This window comes from Neurospora crassa, linkage group II (genome assembly GCF_000182925.2).
Source record: "Neurospora crassa OR74A linkage group II, whole genome shotgun sequence".
Taxonomy (NCBI): domain Eukaryota; kingdom Fungi; phylum Ascomycota; class Sordariomycetes; order Sordariales; family Sordariaceae; genus Neurospora; species Neurospora crassa.
In genome coordinates this window covers 1,792,567-1,819,002 of record NC_026502.1, presented here as the reverse complement: position 1 = coordinate 1,819,002, position 26,436 = coordinate 1,792,567, and the positions used below count along the sequence as shown (strand labels likewise).

At 51.5% G+C, this 26,436-nt stretch overlaps 5 protein-coding genes and 3 non-coding genes across 9 annotated transcripts; 2 read left to right on the top strand and 6 right to left on the bottom strand.

The window, feature by feature from the left end:
- Positions 1-1,386: 1,386 nt before the first annotated feature.
- On the bottom strand, positions 1,387-1,502 carry NCU15665. The gene has a single exon (XR_897826.1). It is a non-coding gene; the product is annotated as a 5S ribosomal RNA (ribosomal RNA).
- Positions 1,503-1,528: 26 nt separating this feature from the next.
- NCU06837 (hypothetical protein) lies at positions 1,529-3,474 on the bottom strand. The gene is made up of 3 exons (XM_958585.2): positions 2,486-3,474; positions 2,112-2,262; positions 1,529-1,991 (listed from the first exon to the last, which is right to left on the bottom strand). Exons 1-3 carry the CDS (start codon positions 2,830-2,832, stop codon positions 1,818-1,820), a joined length of 672 nt encoding a protein of 223 aa, XP_963678.1. The 5' UTR covers positions 2,833-3,474; the 3' UTR covers positions 1,529-1,817.
- A 486-nt stretch (positions 3,475-3,960) lies between these two features.
- NCU06838 (hypothetical protein) lies at positions 3,961-8,185 on the bottom strand. The gene is made up of 6 exons (XM_958586.2): positions 7,792-8,185; positions 7,638-7,654; positions 7,364-7,527; positions 5,882-7,144; positions 5,383-5,814; positions 3,961-5,331 (listed from the first exon to the last, which is right to left on the bottom strand). The coding sequence occupies exons 1-6, from the start codon at positions 7,836-7,838 to the stop codon at positions 5,308-5,310; spliced, it is 1,947 nt and encodes a 648-aa protein (XP_963679.2). The 5' UTR covers positions 7,839-8,185; the 3' UTR covers positions 3,961-5,307.
- A 2,697-nt stretch (positions 8,186-10,882) lies between these two features.
- NCU06839 lies at positions 10,883-13,115 on the top strand. 2 transcript variants are annotated; one of them, XM_011395297.1, is made up of 3 exons: positions 10,883-11,471; positions 11,546-12,675; positions 12,737-12,839. In XM_011395297.1, exons 1-2 carry the CDS (start codon positions 11,095-11,097, stop codon positions 12,288-12,290), a joined length of 1,122 nt encoding a protein of 373 aa, XP_011393599.1. In that variant the 5' UTR covers positions 10,883-11,094; the 3' UTR covers positions 12,291-12,675; positions 12,737-12,839. The 2 variants fall into 2 exon arrangements, with proteins under 2 accessions (XP_011393599.1, XP_011393598.1); XM_011395296.1 differs by having other exon boundaries at positions 11,546-13,115.
- Positions 13,116-13,711: 596 nt separating this feature from the next.
- NCU06840 (hypothetical protein) lies at positions 13,712-14,554 on the top strand (the record flags this gene model as incomplete). Its single annotated transcript, XM_958588.1, has 3 exons — positions 13,712-13,893; positions 14,108-14,215; positions 14,314-14,554. The coding sequence occupies 3 exons, from the start codon at positions 13,712-13,714 to the stop codon at positions 14,552-14,554; spliced, it is 531 nt and encodes a 176-aa protein (XP_963681.1).
- Positions 14,306-16,111, bottom strand: NCU14133. Its single transcript, XR_897825.1, has 4 exons — positions 15,700-16,111; positions 15,218-15,415; positions 14,788-15,000; positions 14,306-14,460 (listed from the first exon to the last, which is right to left on the bottom strand). It is a non-coding gene; the product is annotated as a ncrg61 (non-coding RNA).
- Positions 16,112-16,540: 429 nt separating this feature from the next.
- On the bottom strand, positions 16,541-18,115 carry NCU14132. Its single transcript, XR_897824.1, has 2 exons — positions 17,836-18,115; positions 16,541-17,752 (listed from the first exon to the last, which is right to left on the bottom strand). It is a non-coding gene; the product is annotated as a ncrg60 (non-coding RNA).
- Positions 18,116-22,736: 4,621 nt separating this feature from the next.
- NCU06841 (hypothetical protein) lies at positions 22,737-25,222 on the bottom strand (the record flags this gene model as incomplete). Its single annotated transcript, XM_001728113.2, has 6 exons — positions 22,737-22,924; positions 23,004-23,395; positions 23,637-23,857; positions 24,081-24,148; positions 24,239-24,481; positions 25,195-25,222. The coding sequence occupies 6 exons, from the start codon at positions 25,220-25,222 to the stop codon at positions 22,737-22,739; spliced, it is 1,140 nt and encodes a 379-aa protein (XP_001728165.2).
- Positions 25,223-26,436: the final 1,214 nt, after the last annotated feature.

Below are 26,436 nucleotides of genomic sequence, written 5' to 3'. Positions count from 1 at the left end.
CCGACAAAGGACGTCCCAAAACGTTCTCAAAACGTGCTGTATTGGGGTTTCTTGGCTTATGTCACCGATACGGTGGGCAAACATACGTACTTACCGTTACGTATGTACTGAATAGTATGCGCCTACGGGCAGTACCTCGTCTGCCAAAGCAGTGTGGCGCTACTCAAAGATCACCGCGAACGAGATCACGATCCAGGTCATGCTTCGTTGGAAGTCGCAGGGAGCGAGGATGAGCCTCAGGGTCGCACCCGATCCGCTCCGTAAACCACTCCATCCTGTCGCCCGGCCGTTCGTCCAGGCCCTGTTTCGACCACTCCCGTTGGCTCCCGCGCACTCACTTTACCGAACTTTCCCAGATTGCGTCCCGGATGCGCCCAGCTTCTAGCTTCTAGCTTCACCTCCTCCTTCGGTCACGACTTGCACCGTTCTCGCCAAGCTCGGCTCTACACCAGGTACCATGTCTGCCTGTCGACCGCCCGCCCGCCCGCCTTTCACCATTTCCCAAGTTTCCTACATACCCCAAAACTAACCTCCAATTCCCAAAACGGTTACAATCTTTCCCCCCATCATCAGTACCAAACCATTGACAACGGACCCTACACTAGCTATTCACGCACCCCGGATTTTGGTTTGCGTACCCCAGATCTGTGGTTCACGTGCCGGTGGTGTTTCAAACTGCCGAGAGAGTCTTATATAGATTCGGCTCTTACACCGACCATCCTAACATATCAATCATCCTTTCCCCCTTGCTCCTCATTCCTCTCAGAGACCTGCCTCAAGACAAACCCCCCCCCCCCCAAAAAAAAAGAATAAAAAAAGAATTACATCAGCATAGACACATGTGGTAAGCTCAACATTCACATGTCTCAATCTTTTTCTCTTCAATGCCTGTTCAGATATGGGTCAGGTTGGTGGTATTCAATCCTGCCACTAAAATTTTGCAGTGATGTCATGTATAGACTAGCATCGCGCTCTGGCTACCTCCCTAGGTAATGGCTGCACAAGGTGGTGAGGTCTCAGGGTCATCATCATTAACGTTCAACACAGCAGGTGTCAGAGTTCAACCCAGTTCTACTCTCAGGTTGTTCGAGTATATATATATATACTCACTATTTCCGCTAGTCGGGTCCCGACAACTTGTTAGGTGGTGCCAGAACGACAGACGAAAAAGCCTAGTACATACATAACCACTGTTTTTTTTTTTTTTTTTTTTTTTTTTTTGTCTTCTTCTATGGATGAATAGCAACGGTAGCAGCTACAACTACCACCACGAAAAGGATCAAAGCTGAAACAGTAACTCAAGACAATTGGGTAAACGATGCCACAATACATAACAAATGAAGAAGAGAGACAAAAAAAAAGAGGTAAAAGACCAAAACGCACAAAAACATACAACACCAGGGATTCGCTGGTCGTCACCGACCCAACTACTAGTCTGGCCCTCACTGGCTTATCTATGGGAGAGCGGACGGGATCCCGAGTTTTCCAGTGGGTATGGTCGTATGTGATTGTAATTAAAAAATGAAGAGTTTATTAATGCTGCCTCAATCTGAATGAGATCATGTTTTGATGTTGGCTTATACAATGGTAGCCTCTGTTCGAGAGTCAAGTGTACCTACACAGAGGTAACTCTCTGCTCCACCCTCAGCTCTGTCAACCACTTCTGTTTCTACACATTATCTCTGTTTTTTTTCTTCTTTTTTTTTCTCCACAATGCACATCCCATTACTAGTTGTACACCCGCCTGATGCTCGTTCATTGCTGTTCACTGTGCTTGTCAAATGCCGGACCGTTTCCTTCTTACTCTCTCCGTTTTCCTATTCCTCTTCCCATCCGAATTCCCAGCCCGCTTCCCTTCGGGGAACACCCTGATACATGCGTGACGATGGACCACTGCTGACCGAGGAAGAGCCCTGCGCCGATTTCTTACGCGGTTTGTTGTCGTAACCACAAAGCATGAGCATGAAATGGTGGCGGGAGCCGGCGATGGTCTGTTTTTGTATGCCGAACGGTTAATCAGCTTCTATATCCATCCGATTCCAATGTCGAGAGAGAAGTATAAGGACGGGAATGGAAATAGAGATGGAAGGAGAACGGGAGATGGGACGTACCATGCCACTAGCTTCAGCATGGGTGATCAACAACTCGGGGTCGTTGAGAAACATGGAGGCTTTGCGGCGCTTCTCACGGGTGTCGTAATCGACGTGGTAATTGGAGTTGGACATGCTAGAGAGAGCTTTGGCGTTGCCGGAGATTTCTACTCTGTGATGGGTGGTGACGTTAGCTTTTGCTGGTGTTGATGTTGTTGGTGCTTTCCTTCATCAGTCCTTCTCCCCTATTTTTGAAGTTTTGCCCCTACTCATGCTCTCCTTCCTTGAAATGCACCCGGACCGCAACCCAACCCATCATCGCAACATCATCCCCTCCAAGCTTCATCAACAAACCCACCCAACGAAGAACTCTCAAACAAAAGGGCGATGCTTACTTCCTCCTAACATCCTTCCTCTCACCCCATGACAACCCACCCGCACCTCCTCTCCCCGTCCCCCTTCCCAATCCCCTCCCACCAACACCCCCACCAGCACCCATACTCCTCCCCATCATCCCAACCGCCGGCCCTCCACCATCAAAATCACTCTCCTCATCCGACCGTTCAGCATAGGGGTCTTTGCCTCTGGCTTGCTTATCACGCATCTCGGGGGTGAAGTTGCTATGTCCGACGTTGGTGATGCTGCTGCTTGTGGTTGAGGGGTTGTTGTGAAGGTTGGACGTGCTGTTGTTGTGGGAGGAGTTGGTGGTGGTGGTTGAGGCGAAGGGTGAGTGGCTGTCCATTGTTGGCTGTTGTGGAGGCTGGCTGGTAGGTAAGTGTGTGGGTAGAAGGTGAGGACGATTGTCGGTGGTAATGGTGGATTGGTACTTGGTGGATGTGGTGATGGAAGATATGATGCTTGGTCGATGATTCGATTAATAGATGAATATTGAGAAGTGATTGAGCGTGAGTGAAGGGGTCCGTGTCTGTGTTGATGCGGACAAGTGGATGGTCACGGTGAGATACTTCTTATATGCAGGGGATTTGGCCTTCACTGTTGCTTCCTACGCGTTTCGTAGGTTCGACTTCCAACTTCGCAATATGTGCTGATGCCGATTTCAGCGCTAACTTTCTGATTCAGTTCCGGCAACAAGTGATGGAAGTTGCGTGTGAGGTTCTGTGAATTGGGTTGACGACCCCTCTTGTCCGTCGTGCGCTCGGTAGTCGCCTGAAGTAACGTCTGGGCGGTTGCTGCTTGTTCCTTTGGCGCAGCCTCGGCGGACTGAAGATTCTTGATGAGTTTATGGAAACGTAGAGCTCGAATTGATATCCCTCGGTCGCCAGCTATTCTCAAACATCTGCGTTGTCGTCTTAAAGTGTCTGTGTTGGTCAGGGTTGTACAGTGTGATATGAGTGCAGTGTAACGGGGACGTCCCGGTCGTGACGAAGTCCCTCAGCTCAGTTAGTGGGGATACCCTATCTACATACAAAGCATTAGCAATCTGTGGCCCGCTCTTAGCAGTTTTTACTTGCCACATAGAAATAGCACTTTCACCAACACGGCACCGGTATCGACAAAGCCATTGACAATTCGCCTGCACCTACCCGCACCGCCATCTCCATTGATTTCACATGCACAAATGCGCATATGGTGAATGCAAACAGTCAATTCGTGAACAGGCGGTAAAGCAGTGGCCTATAGCCCGTTACACCAACCTCCATGCGGAATTGAATACTTAGCAATAAATGAAACCTCAGTATTATTCTCACGTATAATGCTCAATGTTGGGGTAGGTGTCCGTAGTATCAACAATGCGCATTGTCATCACCAGCGACCCAATATGTCAGATCTCAGTTCCAAATGTACCAAATGTTTCGAGTCCTGGATGACTGGTCACGTTTCTGGCTCCTAGGTGTAAAACAATGCAGAATAATTGATCCTTTGCATGTCGAGGTCTTCATACAAGTGTATACAGATACCTAGATATCCAGTTTTCTAGCCCACTACAATAACAAACAAACAAACAAACAAACAAACCGGTTCGCCAGATCACCATCCTTCATCGCGTGCATACATGCTGTTCCGGGAAACCAAGCATTGCCATTCGCAAATCAGATTGTTCTTGTCGCCATCCATTGCCTTACTTTTTGGGGGGGACTCGGTTTGGTCTCGCCCGTCTTCCCTGCGGGCGCATTGTTTTAACTCAAATAGTTTTGTTGCCTAACGAAAAGGAAATACTGTGTAGCCAAAAAAAGACGCCGTCCGGCGTGTCGCAGCTACACGCTGCCCCGATGATAAGAAAACGGAAAGGATGGTAACTGTTGTGTATATTGAAACTGCAACGGAAATGAACTTTGGCGGGTTTCTTGGGTGGTCTCGAGACAGTGATTATCCAGGAGTCATTGTCTGTAGGTGGTAACACCAATCACCCATGCATTGGTGAGCACCGCGTCGAAAGTATTGTGGACTCGCGGTGGGAAGAGCAGGTCTGTTCAAAGATGCGGGTTTTCACATCAGCGGTGGGCTTAAAAAGAGGTGCGGAACCGTAATCATGTTGCGGAGATCCGCGCTACCGGAAAAAATATCCTCATCGGCGGTCTCCGCTTCCATTCACTTTCGCTCGCCTCTGGGTCGTACCATGAGAACACGGGTGTTACAGGGCAGCCGGCCTCAATGTCCATGTCGCCTCCTTTGACTATGGTGCATTGATGGCAGGCATTTCGACCTGCGTAGGGCCTAAGCACGCCCCTCCTGTTTGTCTGCAACGGTTGTTCGTATGCGCAGCCTTTCCTTGCCATAGCTCATAGCAGCCTCGGGCTGCCACTCTCCGATGCGGCGCCTAACAATATTCCTATCCAATAATGACAAACGGCTCGTGGAGGTAACATAGTTACCGGGTCGAGAACCACAATCACCGCTGAAAGGCCATCCTCATGCGATGCTGGCAAGCACTGCTGGCAGCGAGCTTGGGCGGAACAACTGGATGCAATATGGTCCTCGAACAACGGATGCGACTAGGAACGTCATTTCGACGCCTAACAGACCCGCCTCGCGTTTCGCGCTTCTCGTGACATCGAAGCGATTAAGGATCAAGACCTAAGGGCCACCGCCAAGCTGCGCAGACCGAAGCGGAATCACGAGCTGGCCTCAGAGCCTCGGAGGCCACATATGAGGCCTGAGTCGAGGTCGTGGACGAGTACACGTTAGATTCGTCAGCATTCAGACCGACCTCGTCAAGGGCCAGCGCAAGTTCATTAAGGCCATCCTTAAGTCGCGCCTAGCGAAAGTTGATGACAGCAAGCTGCAACATTGTTAGCACAAGTCCACAAACCCGGACGAAGATTGTACGTACCCGACTATTTAGGCCATAGACCAGCTTTCCTCCCTCTGCATCCCAGCCAAGGCAGGGTGCGAGAATCTCGTCAGCTTCTGCGCCTGTTTTGGGGCTCCTCCATCCCGGATGGGATTCCTTGTTCCAGCTCGCGTAAGGCACCGTTGGATCATCAAGCTTCCACACCAAGACCCTGTCCGCGGTTGCTCCGGCAATATAAGTGCCGTCGGGGGTCATTGCGATGCTAGCAATCTGATCGGCCATCGTCATCGAGTACTTTGCCTTGTTGTCAGCGTTGCGCACGTTCCATATGCAGATGGCGCCATCTTCCCCACTGGACGCAAGCAATCTTTCATCTTCCTCCGGCTCGCGGTCCAAGGGCTGCCATAAAAGACCGGTGATGTTTCCGATATGGGCGCTGATGGACCGCCGTTGACCCGCTTGGTCCCAAATCTGAGGGGTAGAGTGTTAGTAGAGGTTCAGATGTTGTTGTTTTCTTTGCTTGCAGTGTCTTGCTTACATGTATGACGCCTTTTTCAGTGGCAGTAGCAATAAGCCCCGTCTTTGCGTCGTATTTGATCTGACTGAAACTCTCGTCCTTGTTGGTGTCGAACTCTCTGCCAGGTGCGATGCCCTTCTCTTCATAGCGCAGGGCGACCAAGCAATCACCTCCACAAATTACAAACTCAGTTTCGCTAACCCAGCAAACATCGAGAACACTATCGTCGAGAGTGCGTTCAAGGAGGTGTGAGACCGAGTTTGCGGTCGAGAGCGAGAACACAGTGACCATTATGCCGCGGCTATCGAGACTAACGCCCAAAATCAAGTCTTTGTTAGGGCTCCAACGCAACTTGATGACGGGAGGGTCGACGCCATCGAAGCGGTGGATAGGCGAGCCATTGACATCCCAGATGCTGACACGCGACTTGCCCCCATGATCCACAGCCAGAGCAATGGCAGTACCGTCGGTATTCCAGGCAAGTGACGAGACGGTTGACGACTTGAGGACGTCCTGCTCGGTGAGGCTGGAGAAGCTGGAGTTGAGCGTGAAAGGGGGGGCCGTGCGGTCGTCCACGTGACCTGCAGGGAAGTCGGCCACTGGGGCGTCTCCACGCGAGAGAGTCCAAAGACGGGCTAGCGCCTCGGTCCCGGCAACCGCCAAGATGGATGGGTTGCTGGGGTTCCACTCGCAGAACAGCGCCAGCGGCGAAGCAATCGGATTTTCGGCCATCTGGTCCTGGCTTGTTGATAGTTCTGATTCTGTGCTCTCGTCGGCGCCCATGCGCAGGAATACCGTTGCCGGCGTGAGATCTAGCGGCTCTTCTGTCTGCGTGCCCTTCTCTGGGCCCTCGGTGCGTGGTGGTGGAGATGCGGCCTGCTCACCCTCCAGGGGCGACGGGTAGGCATGGTTGTTGTTGACATTGCTGCTACTCGAGTTGTTGTTGTTGTTGTTATTGTTGTTGCTGTTGTTATTGTTGTTGCTGCTGCTGCTGTTGTCTGCGTGAGAGTCGATTTCCATGGGCGTCGTGGCTGACTCCGCCCCATTTCCGTTCTCGTTGCCATTGCTCAGCCTTTGTCGCTTTGCTGGCGTTCCGTTGCGCAAAACATGATGCGGCCGCTCACTCCCGCGTTTTCGCGCATTTCCATTCTCAATCTCGGTCTCAGCTTCCGACTCATCTTCCTCCTCCATATCCTCCGCCGATTCATTGGGTGTTGGTTCAAACTTGAGAGGCCCGAACACACCGCGGGCGCTCTCGGCTGCTGCTTGCCCTTCACGGGTGTCCTGCTAAAATGTCAGCAAAAAAACTGGAGCCCATGACAGCGCTGCAACCGCTGCAGCCACAGGAGCCGACTCCCACCGGGGGGTTTCCGGGTGTGCCAGAGGGCAGCGCACAATGACGCCGCCCGGCCATCTAGGTCATGCCGAATTGAAGCCGATGCGGATTTTTGGAGAGCAGCGGATCGAGCAGCACATGCTAAGGAAAGTGCGCGGCTATCGTACCTGGTTGGCTTCCGCGAATTTCCTTTGGTAGTCTTCATAGATAAGGCCCTTGTTCAACAAGGACACCAGCGCGTACGTGTGCACATGCTTTGCAAAGTCAAATTTCCTGTGGGGAGCCTGCACTCGCCATTCTTTCTGGAGCTTGGCAGCAGTGTCTCGATAGTCTGTGGAACGAGAGACGGTGCGCGCGGTTAGTCTCGCAAGGCGGGAAAAAGAAATATACCAACCGCCAAGGGCCATGCGCCTTGGAGGGATTCAAGAAAAGCAGACATACTGGACTCGAGTAGATATCTATAAGACGCGAGATGGCAAGTCCATCGTCAGTACTTTGCCATGCCATGAGTAGCCCCAAGCCTAGGGAGGGAGAGTGCGCCGAGTCTTGACACTTGACAAGCAGCGCAGAGGGTGGCGGGGAGGGATGGGCGAACCTCCAAACGAGATAGTTCACTCGGTCCGTGTCCAGTAGTTCCTTCATCGTCGCCGTCGTCGTCAGTCACGGGCAGATTGCTGGGGCGGCGAGCGATTGGACAGTGGTTGTAAAAACGGGTCGAAGGCGACAAATATGTACTGGTCGACGCGGTCCAGGGAGACGGGATCGTATCGACGACCCGGCGCGGCAAATGGGTATCAGGTACTGTAGCGCGCTTTCAAGAATGCCGAATCTGTAGCTCCGTCGTATGGTATTGTTTACGCTTGGAACGGCGACGCTGAGGGTTGGTTGCGGAGGGCGAACGGCAGGATGGGATGGGGGTTAGATTTGTGGTAGATTTGGCTGGATTTGGCTTTGGCCTCTGGGACTGGAACGGTGGGTAACGGGAGGGCCCCGGGCAGTGCGGATTTCGAGGTGTTCCACCGCAGCGCAGGGCCAGGCAGTGGACAGGTGGGAGTGGGTGCCGCCGTGGGTGCCGCCGTGGGTGCACTGGGTGGGCAGGTGGGCGAGCTCCCGTCCTGCTTCGGTTCTTGCCCGGCTGCTCAGATGCTGCATCGAAATGGAGGACAAGGAAGGTACCTCCCGTCCACGAAGGCCTTGCCCCCCGGTCCGGTCGTTGCCCTGCCCTGGCGGTCCTGGGCCTTGCTGCTGCTGCTGCTGCTGCTGCTGCTGCTGCGCGTTTAGGCGAGTGCTAAGATGCAGGCCGCGCGCTAGTCCTTTTTGGGATATGGAGAAAATGGAACTGCAAAGTGCCACGCCCGCTCGCCCAAGACAGCAGACTGACAGACAGTTTCAATTTCGACACTTGCAATCGACGATTTCAGCGTGTTAACAAATCATGAGAGGAGACAGCATTGGCAGCGAATCCACGTCATTCATGGCAGCGCAAGCATTCACACTAGGTATCCAAGACCGACAGGAGAGGGGGACTTCGATGAGGAACAGGGGTCATCCAGCCCATCTGGAGAACCCCCCTTCCTTCATATTGCTGATGTCGCCTCACCTCGCTCTTGGACACACCAACATGTACTGCTGTCCATCATGTAACGGCATATGTATCGCGGGATGAGAAGGTTCGGTATCCGACTGTTAGCGATGTGATCAATGCGCTTAACGACAACTTCATGTCATGTTTCAGTTGCTTCTTTCATCTGTTATTCCATTGCTGACGAGTCTTTCATCCGATCAGTCAAAGGAATCGGATGGCAGTTGTTTCGCGTTCCATCGCATATGACGATCCATCTTTTGGGGTTCTGGATGCCCGGGCCAGTCGAACATTAGGTTGGCCGGGATATGATGGGTCAGGATTCAGTCCCGGGCAGGGCGATTGTGCCGTGTGTCGTTTGTTCCGCAGCATTGAGGGAAGGGTAGGAAGTGGGATGCAAGTCGCCCTTCTGCCTTTGACCTGCGTTTAAACTATTGCACATTGCACATGTGCGCCGTTACTGTACGAACTGCAAAGGCTCGACTCATGAAACTTGGAGGTCGTTTTGACAATATTTATCATGGTTCGCAGACGACAGTGCCATTGCCTCGCTTTACACTACACTACACTACACTACACTAAATTCCCGGCTCCCAAGGCTCCTGTTCGCGAGGTGACGATCCCTTTCTCACATTGGCCCAACGTGTAACCAACCATCAATCAGCCAGTGACGATGATCTCGTGCATGCGACAGACCCAATCTAGCCCCCCTCCCGGCCCTTTCCAGAGCACGCAAATCTACTCACCAAGCTCTCCATCCACCTCGTTTTGTACATGGGCTGCTGTGTTTGGCCCGCCTGAAATCCGGACAAGTAGAACTAACTGGCTTCGATTCTGTTGCAGCGTCGTGTGTTGCAGACCTGCTCCCGGGGGAAAAAAAGCCCTGGCGTTCCATTTCTACCTCTAGGCTGTCCTCCTCTCTCCGTGTCTCGCCAATTGCCATCCATCGAATGGGCAGCCAATCAGCACGGCCACTGGAAAGGGTCGCTACTGGGCAAGGGTGCCAAGGGACCAAGGCCCGGGGGTCTTCGATCTCGACCAGCTGCCGCAACGATTGGCTGGAGTTGGTTTTGACGTGCCTTTTTCATCACAAACAGCCCGATGGTTCGTTTCAGGGGTACAAGTACAAGCGTCCCGCGCTGCCCCCACACCTTTTTGGGATGGGCACTGCCGGTATCGAGACTGCGACCCTCTTTTTCCCCCCTCAAGTCCGAAGAAGCGAGCGCACTCTGTGGCACGCGTGTTTTGTGCGGAGACGTCGAATGCAACGCCTGAATTAAATCGTCGGGGCAACGACCGCTTAACGGCTCGCTGATGATAAGTTTCATCTCTGCAGTACATGTGTTTTTTCTAGGACATGATCGCTGTCTGTCTTCTTTCAGTTGTCTCTCTGCCGACTTGACCAAATTCGGGGCAAACGTACTACGTATGTAGGTAGTGTACGTGAAAGGTTTATTTATTTGTGGGACCACCTCTGTGGGAGTGCGATTCCATCATCAACCCAAACTCCGTCCAAGCCACACAGTTGGATTAAGCGAGAAGTGTGTAAGCTCCTGCTGGAACTTTGTGTGTCGCTACTGTTGTCTTCTGCTTTGTCGTATGTAGAACAAGTTGAACGGAACAGACCCCCTTGCATTCTTGGTACGTCGGTTAACGATACGATAGTCCCAGGCTCTCCCGAGCACTGGAGTCCAAGAGAAGGGGGAGGGGGGGTTAGAAATCGAACTGAAAAGTCAAGTTGACACACTCATCCAGTGGCCCTATCCGGATCGGTTCATGTTCTTTGTCCTCCCCCTCGGTCTGACTGCTGCTGAGCTGTGACGGATGCTGTTACATGGTGCTGGATTCAAGGTTCTTTGTCAAAGGCAGGTACACTACGTACCGGCTGCAGGATGGAGCACCATGATGGCATGGCAGGGCATTGGGCAATCTCCATACCGTTAAGTGGGGCACGATCCAATTCTCCAGTGACACATGATCGGCGGGCCGCCCGTTGCTTGACGCCTGAGGCAACAACTGCAGTTCGGCTCTAGAACCTTGCCGGCCAGGCCACGGGACATTCCGTGACCAGCTACGCTACGAACACACACGGACCCGCCAGGGCGCGACGGCCTGCAGCTTGACAGCTTCTCTGACAAGCGACAGGTGACGGACGACCCCTCGATGTCGCGAACTCGACGATCATGCTCTGATTGCGACGATATCTTATTTCATACCACTACTACTACTACTACTACTACTACTACTACTACTACCACCACTTCATAGACGATACCCAAGCCATAACATACATAGGTACTAAACATAATCACCGCAATGCCGCCACGAATAAACCTCCCGCCCGTGACGCGCATCAGCCTCCTCGCCCTCGGCCTCCAGTCCGTCCTCAGCGCTGCCATCCGATACCGCCAGTGGACGGCGCACTCCGAGATTGTCATCCCATATCTCAACCTGATTCCTCAACTATCGCTCGTCTACCCGTGGACCTTTGTGACAACCACCCTCGTCGAGAGCAACATCTTCACCTTCAGTATCGCAGCCCTGACCCTCTACCATGGCGGTCGTTACCTTGAGCGCGCCTGGTCCTCGCGCGAGCTCGCCAAATTCCTGCTCGTCACCTCCCTGATCCCGAACGCTCTCTGCTTTGCCACCTTGATCTTCTTCTTCACCTTTACCAGGAACGAGCGATGGACGTACGTACACAATCCAAACCAGCTAAGACGCATTGCTGCTTTACTATGGCTGGCTAACCCTTTGCTGTTTACAGACTCATGACCATCGCCGGCACCATCTCCCTCCAGATCTCCTTCCTCGTCGCTTTCAGCCAGCTCGTCCCCGCCCACACCGTCACCCTCTTCCGCGGCATCCTCTCGCTCCGCGTGCCCCGTTTCCCGCTTCTCTACATTGGCGTCGTGACGGCCCTGTGCCTTACCCCCATGCTCACGAGCGTATCTTTCCTACTCGCCGTTTACGGCTTCATCACAAGCTGGACCTACCTCCGTTTCTACAAGGCCGTCTTTCCCGACCTCGACCAGTCCCAGACGAGCTCCCTCCGCGGTGACGCCAGCGAAACCTTTGCCTTTGCCGAGTTCTTCCCCGGTCCCGTCCGGCCCGTCGTTGCGGGCATCTCCGAGAACGTCTTCAACATGCTGGTCGCCATGCGCGTCTGCACGCCTTTTACGCAAGATCACATCTCAGCCGCCCGGGGCGACAATGCCTTCTCGCACCACAGCCACCAACGCGGCGTGCCCGGCAGCGCAAGAGCCGAGGCTGAGCGTAGGAGGGCGCTGGCTCTTAAAGCTCTCGACCAACGTCTGCATGCTGCCACCGCCGGCGCCGCCGCTCGCGCTTCGAGTAACCCAGCCCCGCCCGCTGTTCAGCCCCCCGCTCCATCGGCTACCGGCCCAACCGTTCAGACACAACCGCAGGCGAATACGCAAAAGACGATGACGGCGCAGACGGGCGAGGCGGGCGCCAGCTCCGATAATGACGGCAGCAGAAGCAGCGCTTAAATATGAATAAGAAACGCGAAAGAAAAAAAAAACTACTGCAACGGTCAGCTTGATCAGACGCATTTAATATCGGGGCGGGGGAAAAGTTCAACGAGGAGATCCTGTCATGGAACAGCGTGGCCTACGATTTATGCGATAATCAATTGTGAGAACGTGCGGGACTAGAATGACCGAGACTGCATTGATACCCGATCTGAATTATTCTCGAAGAGATGGCGGACGCATGCCACCATACCTTTGGCGATATGTCATGAAGAACGAAGCCACCTAGGAAGGAAGTACTACCAGCAGAAGGAGTCAGAGGAGGAGGGGCAGCAGTACGAGAAGTGGGAGGAACAGAACCAAGAGAAGAGGAAGTGAAATATCAAGACTCAAGGTTGTGGGTGTGCGTCCCACCCAGTAGATCTGAGAAGTGGAAACCTCCAACTGACGCCTGTCACGTACAGCATAAGCATAATCAGAGAACAGAAAATAGCAACTGCTCGAAGAGAGCCAGAATTACCAAGAATCTTTTGTGAGTTATGTTGTGATTCATGAAAACTCGATCGCAAAGGACTGGTGGCTTGCATGCCATTAGTTGCCAGATGTGTTGGAAATATTGTCCAAGTTTATCATCAGCACGCTGAGAACACGAAGGACAGAATACGCCCCACCCGACTTTGACTTTGCGCATACATTCTCGTACACAAACAATCATGTTCTGAGTTTCTCATTCACTTGTTCATCCTGCCATGATTGCTACTTGTGGCTCAATTTCGAGGTGATCTCTTTTCTGGGATCACGTTGAAACTTGGACGTTGTCTATTTCGTCCCCTTTCTCTCAAAACACCCCCTTTCAGCCATGTCATTACCTTTTTCTTGAGCAAGAAGTAGGTTGAATGAAAGCTCAAACTTTGAGGAAAAAAAAAAGAAATTCTTATTTGGTTTCCTTTACAACTGTTGAACTTGTTGAATTGCACAAGTTTTTTCGTAGCAGAAGTGCGCAAAGTCGATGGGAAGGGTACGCGAAGTCCTGCCAGCCATCCCAGTTTTCTGATACCTTGATACAAACTGATGTAGCTGTGAAATTGAATCAACAAAACGTGAATTGCAAAACTTTTATAAAAGATTGCATCATGCGTACATTCGTCTCTGGAGTACCGTCTACTTGAAAGAATGGACCTTTTCTGCCCAAAATCATCCCAGATACAATCTTTCTAATTAGTCCATAATTGTGTCATGTCACGACCAAGGTTTTCATTCCAGCTAAACTGCGTTGGCACCTGTATCGACTTTGTCTCATGTTCAGTTTTGGTTTAGTCTCACGACCATTAGCCAACTCTGAAGGCTGCGGCGAACCGTTTTCCTCATTTGTGCAATCCTCTTTCTCTCTTGCTTCCCCTCCAAAAAGTTCTTCTAGTATCTCCTCTGTTCATGTAGGTATGTTCTCATCATCCTCGGACATACCATCACCATCATCAGGCGCCAACCCATCGCAATCATCATCCACTCTCTTCGCCTTCTATGCCATTACCGCCATCATCCTGTTCCAATCCTCAGCGAGAGCGACAGCGGCCCCGGGCTCGACGCCGGTAGCAAGACGAGGACAGAGATGGCAGCGGCAGTAACTGGGACCGATGTGGGTGTCCTAGCTTGGCGAAGTAGCAGCTGGTGTCTTGATAGCGTCACACATCATTTCCCTATTCTCTTCCTTTTAACCAGAATAGCTTCCTAGCAACAGGTGCGTGGTTAATGAGAATGCGGTTGTCTAAATTAGTATGAAGACTAGCCAGCTCCGTTTGATCAATACCTAAACATGATTCCTGGATGAAATGAAGCAACGTTGAGGATGACGAAGAGAAAGAGAAAGAAGAGGAACAGATGGGAGGGGGGGGGAAACGGGAACGAATGATGATGGAAAGAACCACCTATGTCAGTCAGTTCAAGTGAGTATGTGAAAGAGTTTGGGAATGGTTGGGTAGAGGAGGAGGAAGAGTGGGAAAGTGAAAGAACACATGATGGCGGGACTGCAAGTCGACGACAGATATGTGACCAGTGATGTCGTTGATGAAGGAGAGCAACGAGGTGGCACTGATTTTTACGATACCCAAGATGAAGATGGGGTGGATGACGTTGAAGAGGAAGGAGAGGATGCTGACGTTGGTAACACCGATGACAGTGATATTGTCGACTATGCTGGCAACGAAAGCGAAATGAAAGAAGAGTTCAGCGACGAAGACTTCATGGCGATGTTGAAGACGATGAGGGGGGGAAGGAGGATGTGACATATGAGGGCTAAAGGGAAAGGAAGGCAATTGTTATCCTCTTCAAGAGTATCATGGAACATGGATCAAGCGAGAGTCAAAGAAGGGGACGATAAAGGCGGTGGTCAAGATGGCATATCACGAGTTACTTCGAAAAGGATAATAAAAATGAGGCTGACGGTAATGATGGGAACCAACATGAAAGTTCAGGGGAGGCGTACCTGGATGTTGAAGAGAATTGGACTCATACGTACCAGCAACGTTCTCAAGGTTCTTGTGGAATAACCTCCGGTATCCAGGTTAGCAAGAGGCACTATCGTCTTCTGCTGATTATAGCCCGCCCAACTCGGAAACCAAGTCAATGACTACGACCTCAGATTGACGTCAATCAGTGATCGAAAACCGCTTGAACCAAGATAGCTTCTGTTCCACAATACTTCATCTCGCAAAGATTGGATCGAGTCACACTGTTAAAGGTCAGTCAGTAAGTCCCCTAAGACCTCTTTGAACGATAGATGGCCAAGTCTTGCCCTCAGACAGATCAAGTCTCAGCCTCTCTCGTTCCAAACCCAGCAGCACACGGGCTGAACCCGCAATCAATCCGAAATGCGGTTTTTTTTCCAGCCATAATAATCTCCTTGAAGGAAGAACGGGGAACACATTACTGAGACACGAAAGACTTACTCAGTGATCCGTTGTGCCCGCACAAGGGAAGTAGTGCACATTCCCTACCAAGTCGGGCACCGGGTCCAACACCTCGTGGCTTTTGACTTGTTACTCCAAGTGGGCGTTGTTGCCTCTTCAATATCACTGAGATATATGTACTGTGGTATGCGAGGCGAATGTCAAAGGGACGAGAGGTAAGGGTTCGTTATTTGCCAGCTTTACGTCAGGAGTCAGTGAGCCGCCTCAAATCAAGCCCCAAACTTGCTACAAATTGACACTTGTATCATCACGAAAGAAGGTGGGATGAGGCGTTCTTGTGGCTACCCGACCAGCCAAAGAGGGAACGCACGCATAAAAGTTGCGCGGCGCCTTCCCTAAGCTACTTGCCCAGTGTGTGTGTAGCGTTTGTCCTTGAACGGGAAACCCCATCCAGACTGTGGCTTGATGGGTAGCAGGTAGTAGCAAGCAATATCCTCCCACACCGCGCATCAAAGACGTACGTATGCAGGTAACTCGAGTGCTGTAACGTCGTCAGATGCCACCGATTTCCGTCACTCGTCATCCCTTCAAGAACCCGCCGCATCCATTCCACATCATACACCCGATCCATGGCCCCGTCTGGTCTACTCATCCATCATGACAATGATAAGTAGGTAGTGACATGGTAGCACAAAACCGCCAGACAGTCGGCAGACGAGACCAGCAGAACGGAACAACAGACAGACAAACAGACAGAGAGACGAACAGACGGACGGGAGAGACAGAATAAATCAGACACGAAGCCAACAGCAATGAAGAGTCTGTGCTCTTGAAGGAGATGCATGTCCGGTTTAGCTTCGGCTTCCTGCATGGCAGGCGTCTGCAGCTAAGAGAAGCATCGTGTTGTCAGGAGAGGGGAAAAAGGGGTAAAGGAAAGAAAAGAGGGATGACAACTGATACATGTACTACATCTTTGGTCAAACCGCTCCCTCCCCGGTTCGTAAAACCTCGGGACCTCAGCAACGCAGCAAGGTAGTACCGTAGGAGGGAATGTGAGAAGTACAACATGACCTGTTTCAACGCCTCGCGCAGTCCGCTTAGGATTTGCATGCATATTCGGTAGATGCACAGGTTCAGGTTCTGTATTCCCGTTCTACCCCTTGATGTGTTATGTATCGAGCGATTCTAGACATCATGAGGAGTATGTGTTGCGATGTAAGCGGAAGGGGACCTGGTCGAGGTCATGATTTAATATTAAGAAAAGAAAGCAGTAAGTGGCTTCGTAAGAGAGTCAGAGCAGACCACACAGGGCTAATATAAAGAACGGAGAGGAACACGAGCTGGAACGTAGGATGACACACCCACATTAAAGCAAGACATCTGCCGCCGGGATGCACGAATTTCGTGAACAGCGAGCGGCCCTGAATGACAGACACATGACCCATGAAGTCTCGTTATACCTACACCAAACATCTTTCATCTTTTCTGGCTCGGGAGGCCGCGTTCCTCCCAAGTGTACAACAGACGCCACTGGGCGCATCAGTGATTCGCGTCACCTTGCCTGTTCCACGAGGACCCGTTTGGTGATTTCGGCCAGCTTCATTAGGAAATCTCGAGCCTTACGAGATCCTTTCCTGCCTCGAATCCAAGCTGCCTGATATCCTCATCGATTTCAACAACTAAGATTTGCTGGCGCCTCTGAAGCGACTTGGTATGTTGCAGACATGGGTAGGGCAAGTTAATTTATCCAAGTCTAGGGTTAGGGTTCAAGGACTGGGGATATCACGACCTTCCCAAGCCTTCGAGAGCTTGATAACCGAACGTTTGTGTAACGAGCCATCTCCTGTGCAACGGTCCGGTAAGGCAGGGGGCTAACTCATGAAGCTGCTAATCCGAAAAGGGGGATTGGTCCCCGTTGGCACTTGTCGGTTGGCTGTTCGACAGGCTGCTGAACCCATGACGCTGCTGAGGAAGGGTGTCAGCAAGGGGTTCGTTTCCTGCCTCGAGCGAACCTGGGGTGCTCTGGTTACACAGGGCTTGATAGGGAAAGATGGCTTGGCTCGGTGTATCTGCGACGACCGCGTTTTGCGCCGAACGATTTGATCTCTTTTGATTGCTCAGCGTCGATCCTCCTCTGTGATGAATCCTTGCAGCCAAGCCGTTGGACCAACCACCTGCTCGGAATATTTGTGCCACGCCGTGGGATTCCAAGCCAGTCAATCAATGGGCAACACCAGAGGCTTTGATAGCTCAAGCCACAATCATGCCTTTTCCATCTCCATGCTCAAAATCCGGACAACATGATCATGCCAGCCCGGCTAGAAACGTGGCGCATGGAATTTTTGCCTCGGTCTGAATCTGTATTTCAGACGATTTGCTGGTGCCTGGCATTGTAGCGACGACTCGGGGAGAAGTGTGAAAGGTGGTCCCGTCCTGTTACATAGGGCGTTATTCACGTGCTGATTCCTGGGCTCCAATGCAATGAAACCCATTGGAAGTTACAGTTGATGCCGATGCTGAGCTGTTCGACTACCTCTAGCGATTCGAGGCAGGTCTTTTATCGCTGAAAACGCCCTATAGAAGGTAAGGTGCCGTTGGCCTGTCAGCATGGCGGGGCACTTGGGCGTTACAATACGCATAGAATTGGGCCTCATTACTTTTCGTGAGGTGGTTGATGGCCCCTTTTTCGGTGAAGATATCATGTCGTCCGCCTTGCCGTTTGCCAATGACAACAAGGCATGCATAGGCGTTTCTGTCGACCCTGTTGAGACTTGCCTTTCGTCATCGGGCTCTAGGTTGGCTGGCCCGGGGCCTCAGAACTCGTGGGCTTAGGTTGTGCCGTGTGCGATATGTAGTGTACACTACTGGAGGCGCAGAAAGGGGTGACAATTCAGGTACTTGAGTCTGCAGGTCCCGTCGTGGTGGTCGTAGCGCCCCGAGCACACCAACTGCCCGGCCCGTCACAGCGGTTGCCGAATTTTGTTGAGGGGAATTTGAGTGGAAGGATTGAGCCTCTTTGGTGGGTGGAGCCTCTGGTAAAATAGGGTGGAGGAGAGGCTGTGGCCGATATGGTCGTCGTCACCGTCCACTGGAATCTCGGCAACCCGCCATTCTCGATCCTGACAAGCGTTGTGTAGCTAATGAAAATGCGGAGCTGGAACACTGACCGGGAAGCCCACTCATCTAACTCGGCCGCCCTCGGGCACGTGCAGATATACCCCCGTTCCTTCAGGAGCAGTAGAAAAGCCCGAAAGACACGGACGGTAGAATGGAAACGAGGGAACGCTCACTTGAGGCGTCACCATGTCCGCAAACAAACCGAAGCAAAAAGTAACTGAAGAAGGAGGCTATCATCAATTGACCAAAGGAGTGACGGGAATGAGTGCTCGGCAACCCCTCCCTGTCTTGTCAGTCTGTGGTGTTACACTACAATGGACAGATTTGACTTGCACGTGACCCAGGCGGCCGCACGATTCATCAGTCTGCACACTTTATCTTACGTAAGAGACTCCGACAATCGTACCGGGAAGTACCGCAGCAAGACCCCACCCCGGGCCCGACTCCTCGCGATCCCGTTCCCGTCTCAACTCCGACAGATTCTAGCCCCTCAATTCACTTGACCCGGCTTACCTGCGCACCCGTTCTCACCTTAATATGCCGAAAATGCCGTTCTTTGGAGAGAGAGAGGGAAGAAGAAATGAATTCAAACCTATGAAAGACAAGTTTATCAACCTTCCCTCAGGGTTAAACGCCAAGAGTGCCTGGCCCTGAAATAGCTCGTGGGTCGGAAGCAACGTCAGGGGTTTTTGATCCATGACATCCATTTCATCCAAACCTTCCTCGCCTTCCAAAACTGAGTGTCCACCCTGTTTCTTTTCCCCGGCGGATCTGTATCCACTTCTCCTTCCTTTTGGTCCCACTTGTGACCGGCTTGTGCCACCCCACCTTCCACCCACCACAACCACAAAGCCCTTGATCCTTCCATCTCGGAAACCTCCCATTTCCGGGAGATGGATGGCCTGTGCTCAGTCACATCGTTAAACCAGTGACTGACCCTTTCGGGACAGGGCCGGCGATAATTGGTGCGTGTGCCACTTTCTGCACCCATTTGCAAAGGGTCATCATTGTTGTTACTCTCGTCTTACCCGACAGGCCGCCCGACCGCTCTAGATGAACGTGCAACAACATACCGGTCGCAACAATTTACTGGCGATACAGCACACAATACCAAATTTATCCTTTATCCAACCGCCTTTACTTCCACCGCACACAAGCGTCTGCCATCTGACTTGAACATATCCGTCCCCTCAGCATCCTTCTCCAACATTAGAGCAGTTTACACGCCATAGGACCACTGAAGAGAACCTCGCGGCGGTCCTCCTTTGCCACCCCTCGACTTGACAGAAGTGTGCCTGGATCTGGTCATCCATCCTTCCATTCATCTCCCATGGTATGATTGATGATGCCTCAGCCTCCTTCTGCCAGAACCTCTGGCTACCGCCACCCGGTTCCTCTCTTGTGTTCTAGACGGACCGACAAAGTGCCCATCGGAAGAGAAGGAACAGCCAAGACACATCACAATTCCGCGGACCCGACGCCCGCATATGCGATTTCCCATGCATGTGATATGAAACTTGGTGACACATGTTTGGCAACGGGGCCTATTCAGTACGAGCATGGCATGACGCACGCACTTTACGCGCCGCGCGCACACATTCGGGACACAATGCGTGATCTTCCATTTCGAAATGCTCCTCGCTCTCAACTGCGTGGACGTGGCAACCACAAGCGGGATGGATGGATGGATGGATGGTTGGTAGTTAATAAAACGGGTTCGCATCCAGCGGACACCATCGGGCACCATCAGTATCACCACTACCGCTACCAGTCGGGTCTATTTCTTGCTGGTTCATTCATATCATATGTCACTTAAGGGATATATACCACATGCAGTACCGAGCCGATATTGCCCATCACCACCATCGTCACTTCATTTCATCTGATTCCGCCCATTTAACACAAAAGAAACGACAGCACAGACAGATGATAAGTATCTACCACATCTACCCACTCCCTCCGCCTACGTCGCTCGTCAAATTTCACATTTTGTACCCTACCCAGCTCACTCACGCTTCCTTTCACGTTATCGCCTTATTCTGCCCACCTTACTGAGTACAGTGCCGCACTTCCTCATTTGATATGGTTTTACTTGACCAATCCTTTGATTCTGATCGTTCCCAAGTAGCTTTGAGACTGGCATCAACTCACTAGCAGATTGGTCGAAGCCAGATATACCCGGCGCTATACCTAGTTGAGTGAAACTATATCGGATGAGAAGATGCGGTACCATCCGAGCCAACCATCCGACATGTTCGATGCGACCCAGCTGATGAGCTATGCCCATCCTCGCTTCCATCCCTTTAACGGTGAAAATGTATCATTTTTGCCAAGATCCGGGGGGAGCCAATAGGATAGCCGGATTTTATCCACCTTTACTTCTGCACCCATGCCGATACCTCAATTTCGCCAACTTTCGTAGCACTTCAGGATCAACCAATAGCATTCCCCTCCTCGCGCACAAAACGAAAACACAACTTTTTTCCAAACCTCAACACAACGGACACAAATCTCGTAGCATTTGCATTGGACAATGAAATCTTATACCTCTATCCTAACTTTTCAAAGCCAATGTAGAATAATTAGTTTCATTAGTAAAAAGGATACTTTTTTGCATCGGCGATCTTTTGCATGGATCTTCCTGCAGGCGTTGCTTGGCTGCACTAAAAAGTCACCAAGTACTGCAGGTCTCCTCAGGTCTTGGCAAAAATGATACATTTTCACCGTTAAAGGGATGGTTCGATGTCCAAACAACGGACGTCGGTTCCGCCTCGTCTATTTTACTGTACCAGTATGCACATAAAACCCCACGACGTTCTTCGGCTTTATCATCCCATTTTTACGGATGCCATCCATCCAACCCGTCAGCCCAATTTATTCACAGCCACTCGATCATCCATTCCTTAACTACCCATCATAGCCATCCATTCAGCGAACTATGTACATGGCTGATTGTGCATCAACCCCTCGTCATGAAACGAATTACCTCGTTCGGGTATCTCATTTATATCATCACCCTGGTCGGCTTGGTGAGATAGGTACGTGCCTAGTATCTCGAAAGTCTACACTAATTTGCTGGGTGGCCATGGCCATCACAAAAATATCACATATATAACTATATTAGTGGCACAATCAAGGTGAGATTGATAACGCTTCTCCCCCCGGTTCTTGAGAGAAACATTAAGAACAGATCATTATTGGAACGGAAATAATAGGAAAGCGTGGATTCCATTCCCCCCCCCCCCCCCCCCCCCCCTTCTTCAAAGCTCCATTGATTCAAACTACCATAAAGCCAGGCTCCCAGCAAATGACGAACATAATGTATTGTTTCCAGCTTACATCCTCTAAAAGCTGAGTTCAATCACAGCGAACAACCGTGCACAAGCCGAAATACCATTTGCGCCTATAGAGTCAACTTGATGTGTTTCTGCGGTTGGCAAACACATGCGGATGAACTGTATACACTTCAGTGAATGAAAAGAGTTCTTATAGAAGTATACGATGACAGATGGGATGGAAGCAGACCAAAGACCGGATCGAAACCCCAAGGATCTGACAGGTGCTACTAGCACGTGGTACTACATTGCGGTCACTCACAAACAGTGCAACTGCTTTTGATAGTTGTGCCAACGTAATATGCCGTGCAAAGTTCGTCCAGAAAATTAAGGAACCAAGTCAGTTTAGCAAATTGACGGCAATTGTTGCAATGTATCTGCTTCAAACTTTTCCAAGTCTATAATTTTCTTGTCGGAAATATCGGTCCTTTCACAGCTGTAAGCCAATTTCGCTGTTGCACCGGAACCTTGGCTGGGATAGGTATTCTCTGAACTCTGTCAAGCCGTACCAGACCGGGGACGCCCGAGCACGGAGCTGCGGAGCTGCGGAGGTTTGCACCTCACGATGGAGAAGCATTTGTAACCCGGGACCGAGCCGAAGTTAGCGGCAGCGGTAGCCGGAACGGTCGGGTCTGTGGGGGCCGGCTGGCCGGCTGAATCTCAGGCTCAGAGTGCAATATAATAGTACCGGTGGTGCTTGCCTTGGGAAGAATGTCAAAAGACATCTACCCCGTCGGCTTCCTCTCGTTTTTCATGGCGTTGTGGCAAGTTTAGGGCAACGATGACGTCTCTGAAGGAGAAAATCATGCCTTGCCTGCATTTACGATCAAATGCAAGATAGCCGACATGAAAGCTGCTCAGATATGCCCGAAGCATGAAGCAGTTAACGTCCGACCTTAGCACCGGTCCCTCCAGGGAGGTACTTGCAGGCCATGTATCGTCACGGGGCTGAAGTGGATTCGGTAGATACCTGGGCTGGAAGGCAACACGCAAAAGCGCTGCACCTCCGGCAGATCTGGGCAAGTTAAGTTATGCTAGATGTACAGTATGATGACTACACGTCGCCGTTACGATGATACCAACAGACATCAAATGTCGTGTTAATCTTACGCCACTGCCACGGGCTGTTTATGCACTACATATGTGCACGTGAAGCATAGCGGTGAAGGACACTTGTAGTTGACATTGTCGAGTCGCTGGGTACTCTTCGGGACTCGGAGAGGGCTCGGAGGCAGCGGTTGTTTCATGCCCTGACAAGCAAGGAAAGCAGTGTTCACCTTTGAATATCCGAGTTCTAAACTGAAAGTAACTAGGCTATTGAAGCCATAAACATCCAAGGCTTTTGCTGAAGGTGATGATGTTAGACTGCATACCGGGTGCCGTACCATCATTTAAGGAACCATGATGAATGCTCAAGCGAGCCTGTGAACGTAAGAGGCGGCACCAGCTGGCGACAACGTGGACGGGGAAGAGCGACCAGTGACGACGCCGGTAGTTAACGAGAAGCAAATCTGTTGAAAATGATGGCATACCAGTAAATGCCTGTCTGTCGTCGTTGATCTGGCCACGACAGGATCCGGCAGGGCAGCAACAGCAGCAGCAGGTAGACACCATTTCCAGATCCATGGCACGATCTTCCATCAAGGATTCCAAGGCTGAGGAGCACAGATCGTCTTGTTGTGTTTCCCGGCCCGGACCTTCCACGGAAACATGTACGGTGCTGCCTGTCGATTGACGGCGTGCGATTTGTTTGTACACATCAGTCCTGGAAAGTTTGTTAGTCTCTTACTCGCCCCACACATTCTCGCAGAGCATTAATAGTGTACTTACAGCGGGCTGCTACGTCCCCCGTCTCCCCTGCTTAAAACCCCCGTCTGTAGGTACCGAGCTAACGAACTTACCAGGACTGATGTGTACACACGCTACGTGTAAGGTCCCTGTCTTGACCCCCTTACGCCCGCACCTAACCCGCACACCGCACTATTAGAGCCCCCCCAATCACGGACCTCCACCTCATTTGCGCCGATAGGGTAGGTTGATAGGGTTCCGCGTTGTTGCAAGCACCCAGGCATTGGTGACGGACGGGCTGGGGTATTTCTCGGTGGAGGCACACGGGCCGGGAGACTTGAAGGCTTGTTGGTCGGCAGCGTTGGGGGGCCGTGCACCGGGCATTTGGGAGGAAGATGCAGGTGGCAGAACGCTCACGCTGCTCGGCGGCCATTCCCAGCTGCTTCAGAATGCATCAGAACTGGTTTTGTCCAACAACTCAGGCCGCAGAACGGCTCGGGCTGGCTGCTGGTGGACGGGAGGGGAGTGCGTGGTCGACGGTAGATCCTGAAGAGGAGGGTGACCAGTGGCCGCCAAGGAAGGGTAAAAGGCAAATGATCGCCAAGAAGACTAGCGAGGGAAAAAAAAAAAAAAAGGAAAATGGCGTTGTTGTAACACCGTACCGCTTGCTCCGGAGACGCCCCTCCATCTGTCTCCTCGCCCTTTGTGGGGTGCGGTCCCCGTTTTTGGGCTGCTGTTTTTTTTTTGTTTCCCTCCCGATGCTATCGCTAGGTTGGGGTGTGGCCCGCCGGAATAGAAGGAGGGGGGTGAGATTTCGTACCTGTTCGTACCGAGTACTTTGTCGACTGACCCTTGGAGTGGAGGTCCCCTGCGAGGAACGTGTCAGCGCGCGCCCACTCTTCCCCCCCTTCCCGCAGCTCGTCAGCGTCAGGCACACCACGACAGAGTGATTGATTGGAGCAACAGACCTCCTTCTTCTTTGCCATATCACTGGACGCCCGTCCAAGCCACCATGGCCACTTGTCGGCCAAGTCGACAGCCACACCAGCAGACCAGACACCGCCTAAGGGAGATCATCGCTGGGTCGTCTGGTAGGGCAAGTCCTGAAAAGGGAAGGGAGTTGGGATGAAGCGTTCCCCAACCCAGGCGAATGGTAGGACAAAGAAAGTTATACTACATAGTAGAGCCGCTGCATCTAGTTGGATACCTAAGTACAGATCGGTATGGGAGTTGCCCGTCAGATCGAAAGTCAGTTCACCGCTCTGGTACGGAACCCGAATGGTGAAGAATGCTTGTCTGTTGGTGCTTGCCAACCGCCCGGCACCTGGCTGCAAAGGCCGAAGTGCCCAGGGAAGATTGCGGAAAGAGCGGGGTACATAGTTAAATGACGGCCGCACATGGAAGTGGTGTCGAGCCTCAGATGGACGAGTGGAACACAGGGACAGCTTCCACTTCCACTTTGATAAACTACTTGCTCGGATTTGGGGAAAGACCTGGACTTCAGTCTGTAATGACACTGCGGCACGAGTCAGGAACTTGAAGCAAAACGTAAGGGGGAGGAACATCACCTGCCTCCCATCATATACCTCCACCCGGCACTCATGCTGTTGTGCGTGACGGACGTGTTTTTTTTGGCTCGGTGCGGTGCCGATCCACGGAGCTATTGTGCGCGGGTGGCCCAGGGTTTTGGAAGCTTTCAGGATGCCTAGCCGGAAGAGTACGAGATGATCGCTGATGGAATGGCTTCACTTGTTCGATCTGCATCTAGGCACGTACCACCAACGCCAGCCAGGCTGGTAAACATGTTCAACCGCACCATTCACGCTTTCCCTTTGAATGGGATTGAGAGTGGATTCGTGCACTCATCTGGTCGTCAAGGAGTCTGTTGGTTGGATACCGATGGATGCTAGCCAGTGATAGTTCACTCGTCCATTCCATGTACCTTTGTTTCTCCTTTGACGGCAGTATGTGTCCGTTGTCGCACACTAAGATCAGGGCAATGTTCGATTATACTGCGTATAGTCAGTCTAGCCAGACGATCGGTTTGAAGGCCTGACGAGTACCATGGTGTGGGTGTGGTATTCCCTATGGACACTCCGAGTCCCAAGTTGGCTCCTGCCATTAATAGGTAGCTTTGACATTGTACAGTCATGGAAGATACCTACGATACCTTTAGGAAAAACTTTAACCGTGGGTGTTGCGTGCTTCTACAGATTCTCCCAACCACACACCCACGGTTATTATTTCTGTTGGTCAAACTGGGGTGCAAGCTAACTGACATTTTCGTCCAAGTTTTCCGTCAAACAAAAGAAAGTGATTCAGATGAAGACAAGGGTGAATGCTGCAGGTTTTTTTTTTTTTTTTTTTTTTTTTTTTTTTTTTTTTTTTTTTTTTTTGGTATTCCTCCTGTGTTGTCATGTGATGTATTTGCTTCTCGGAAGTCCCTCGGTAGATAAGGTAAGTAATGGCATGGACCTTACCTATTTGCCCATGTATCAGCATGTCTGATCTTGTACATCCGATGCTGGGTACGGATATACTGAGATTCATTGTTGCAGGTCAATGAATGCAAGCGTAAAATGTGAAAAACATTCACCCTTGACGCATCCGAAGTGAAAATGCGAGGTAGGCGTATGCAAGGCGGCTGGGAGATTCCGTCCCGTTGTTTTCCGGTCTTGAAGGGCCAGAAGCACGGAGGAGGCTAGACTGCAGCGGAGAGTACATCATATCTTCCAACATGGATGCATATGTCCTTGCCCTACATTGCTTCTTCCGCTCATCTATCTTGCGACCAGACCACATAAACTACGAGCACTCTCGCGCGATGCCTGTGTACGTACCTACTGCTGTAGCGGATGATGGGAGAAGTGGTGAGAACCCAGACTGTAAAGCCGCAAACCTGAGTTCCAACATCAAGACGGAACATATATGATAGACGGCCTGAAGACAAGCTGGCCATAGTAGTGACCTGAGTTTCGTTCGGAAGCTCTTGGGCCTCTTCATCTCGACGGCATGTGG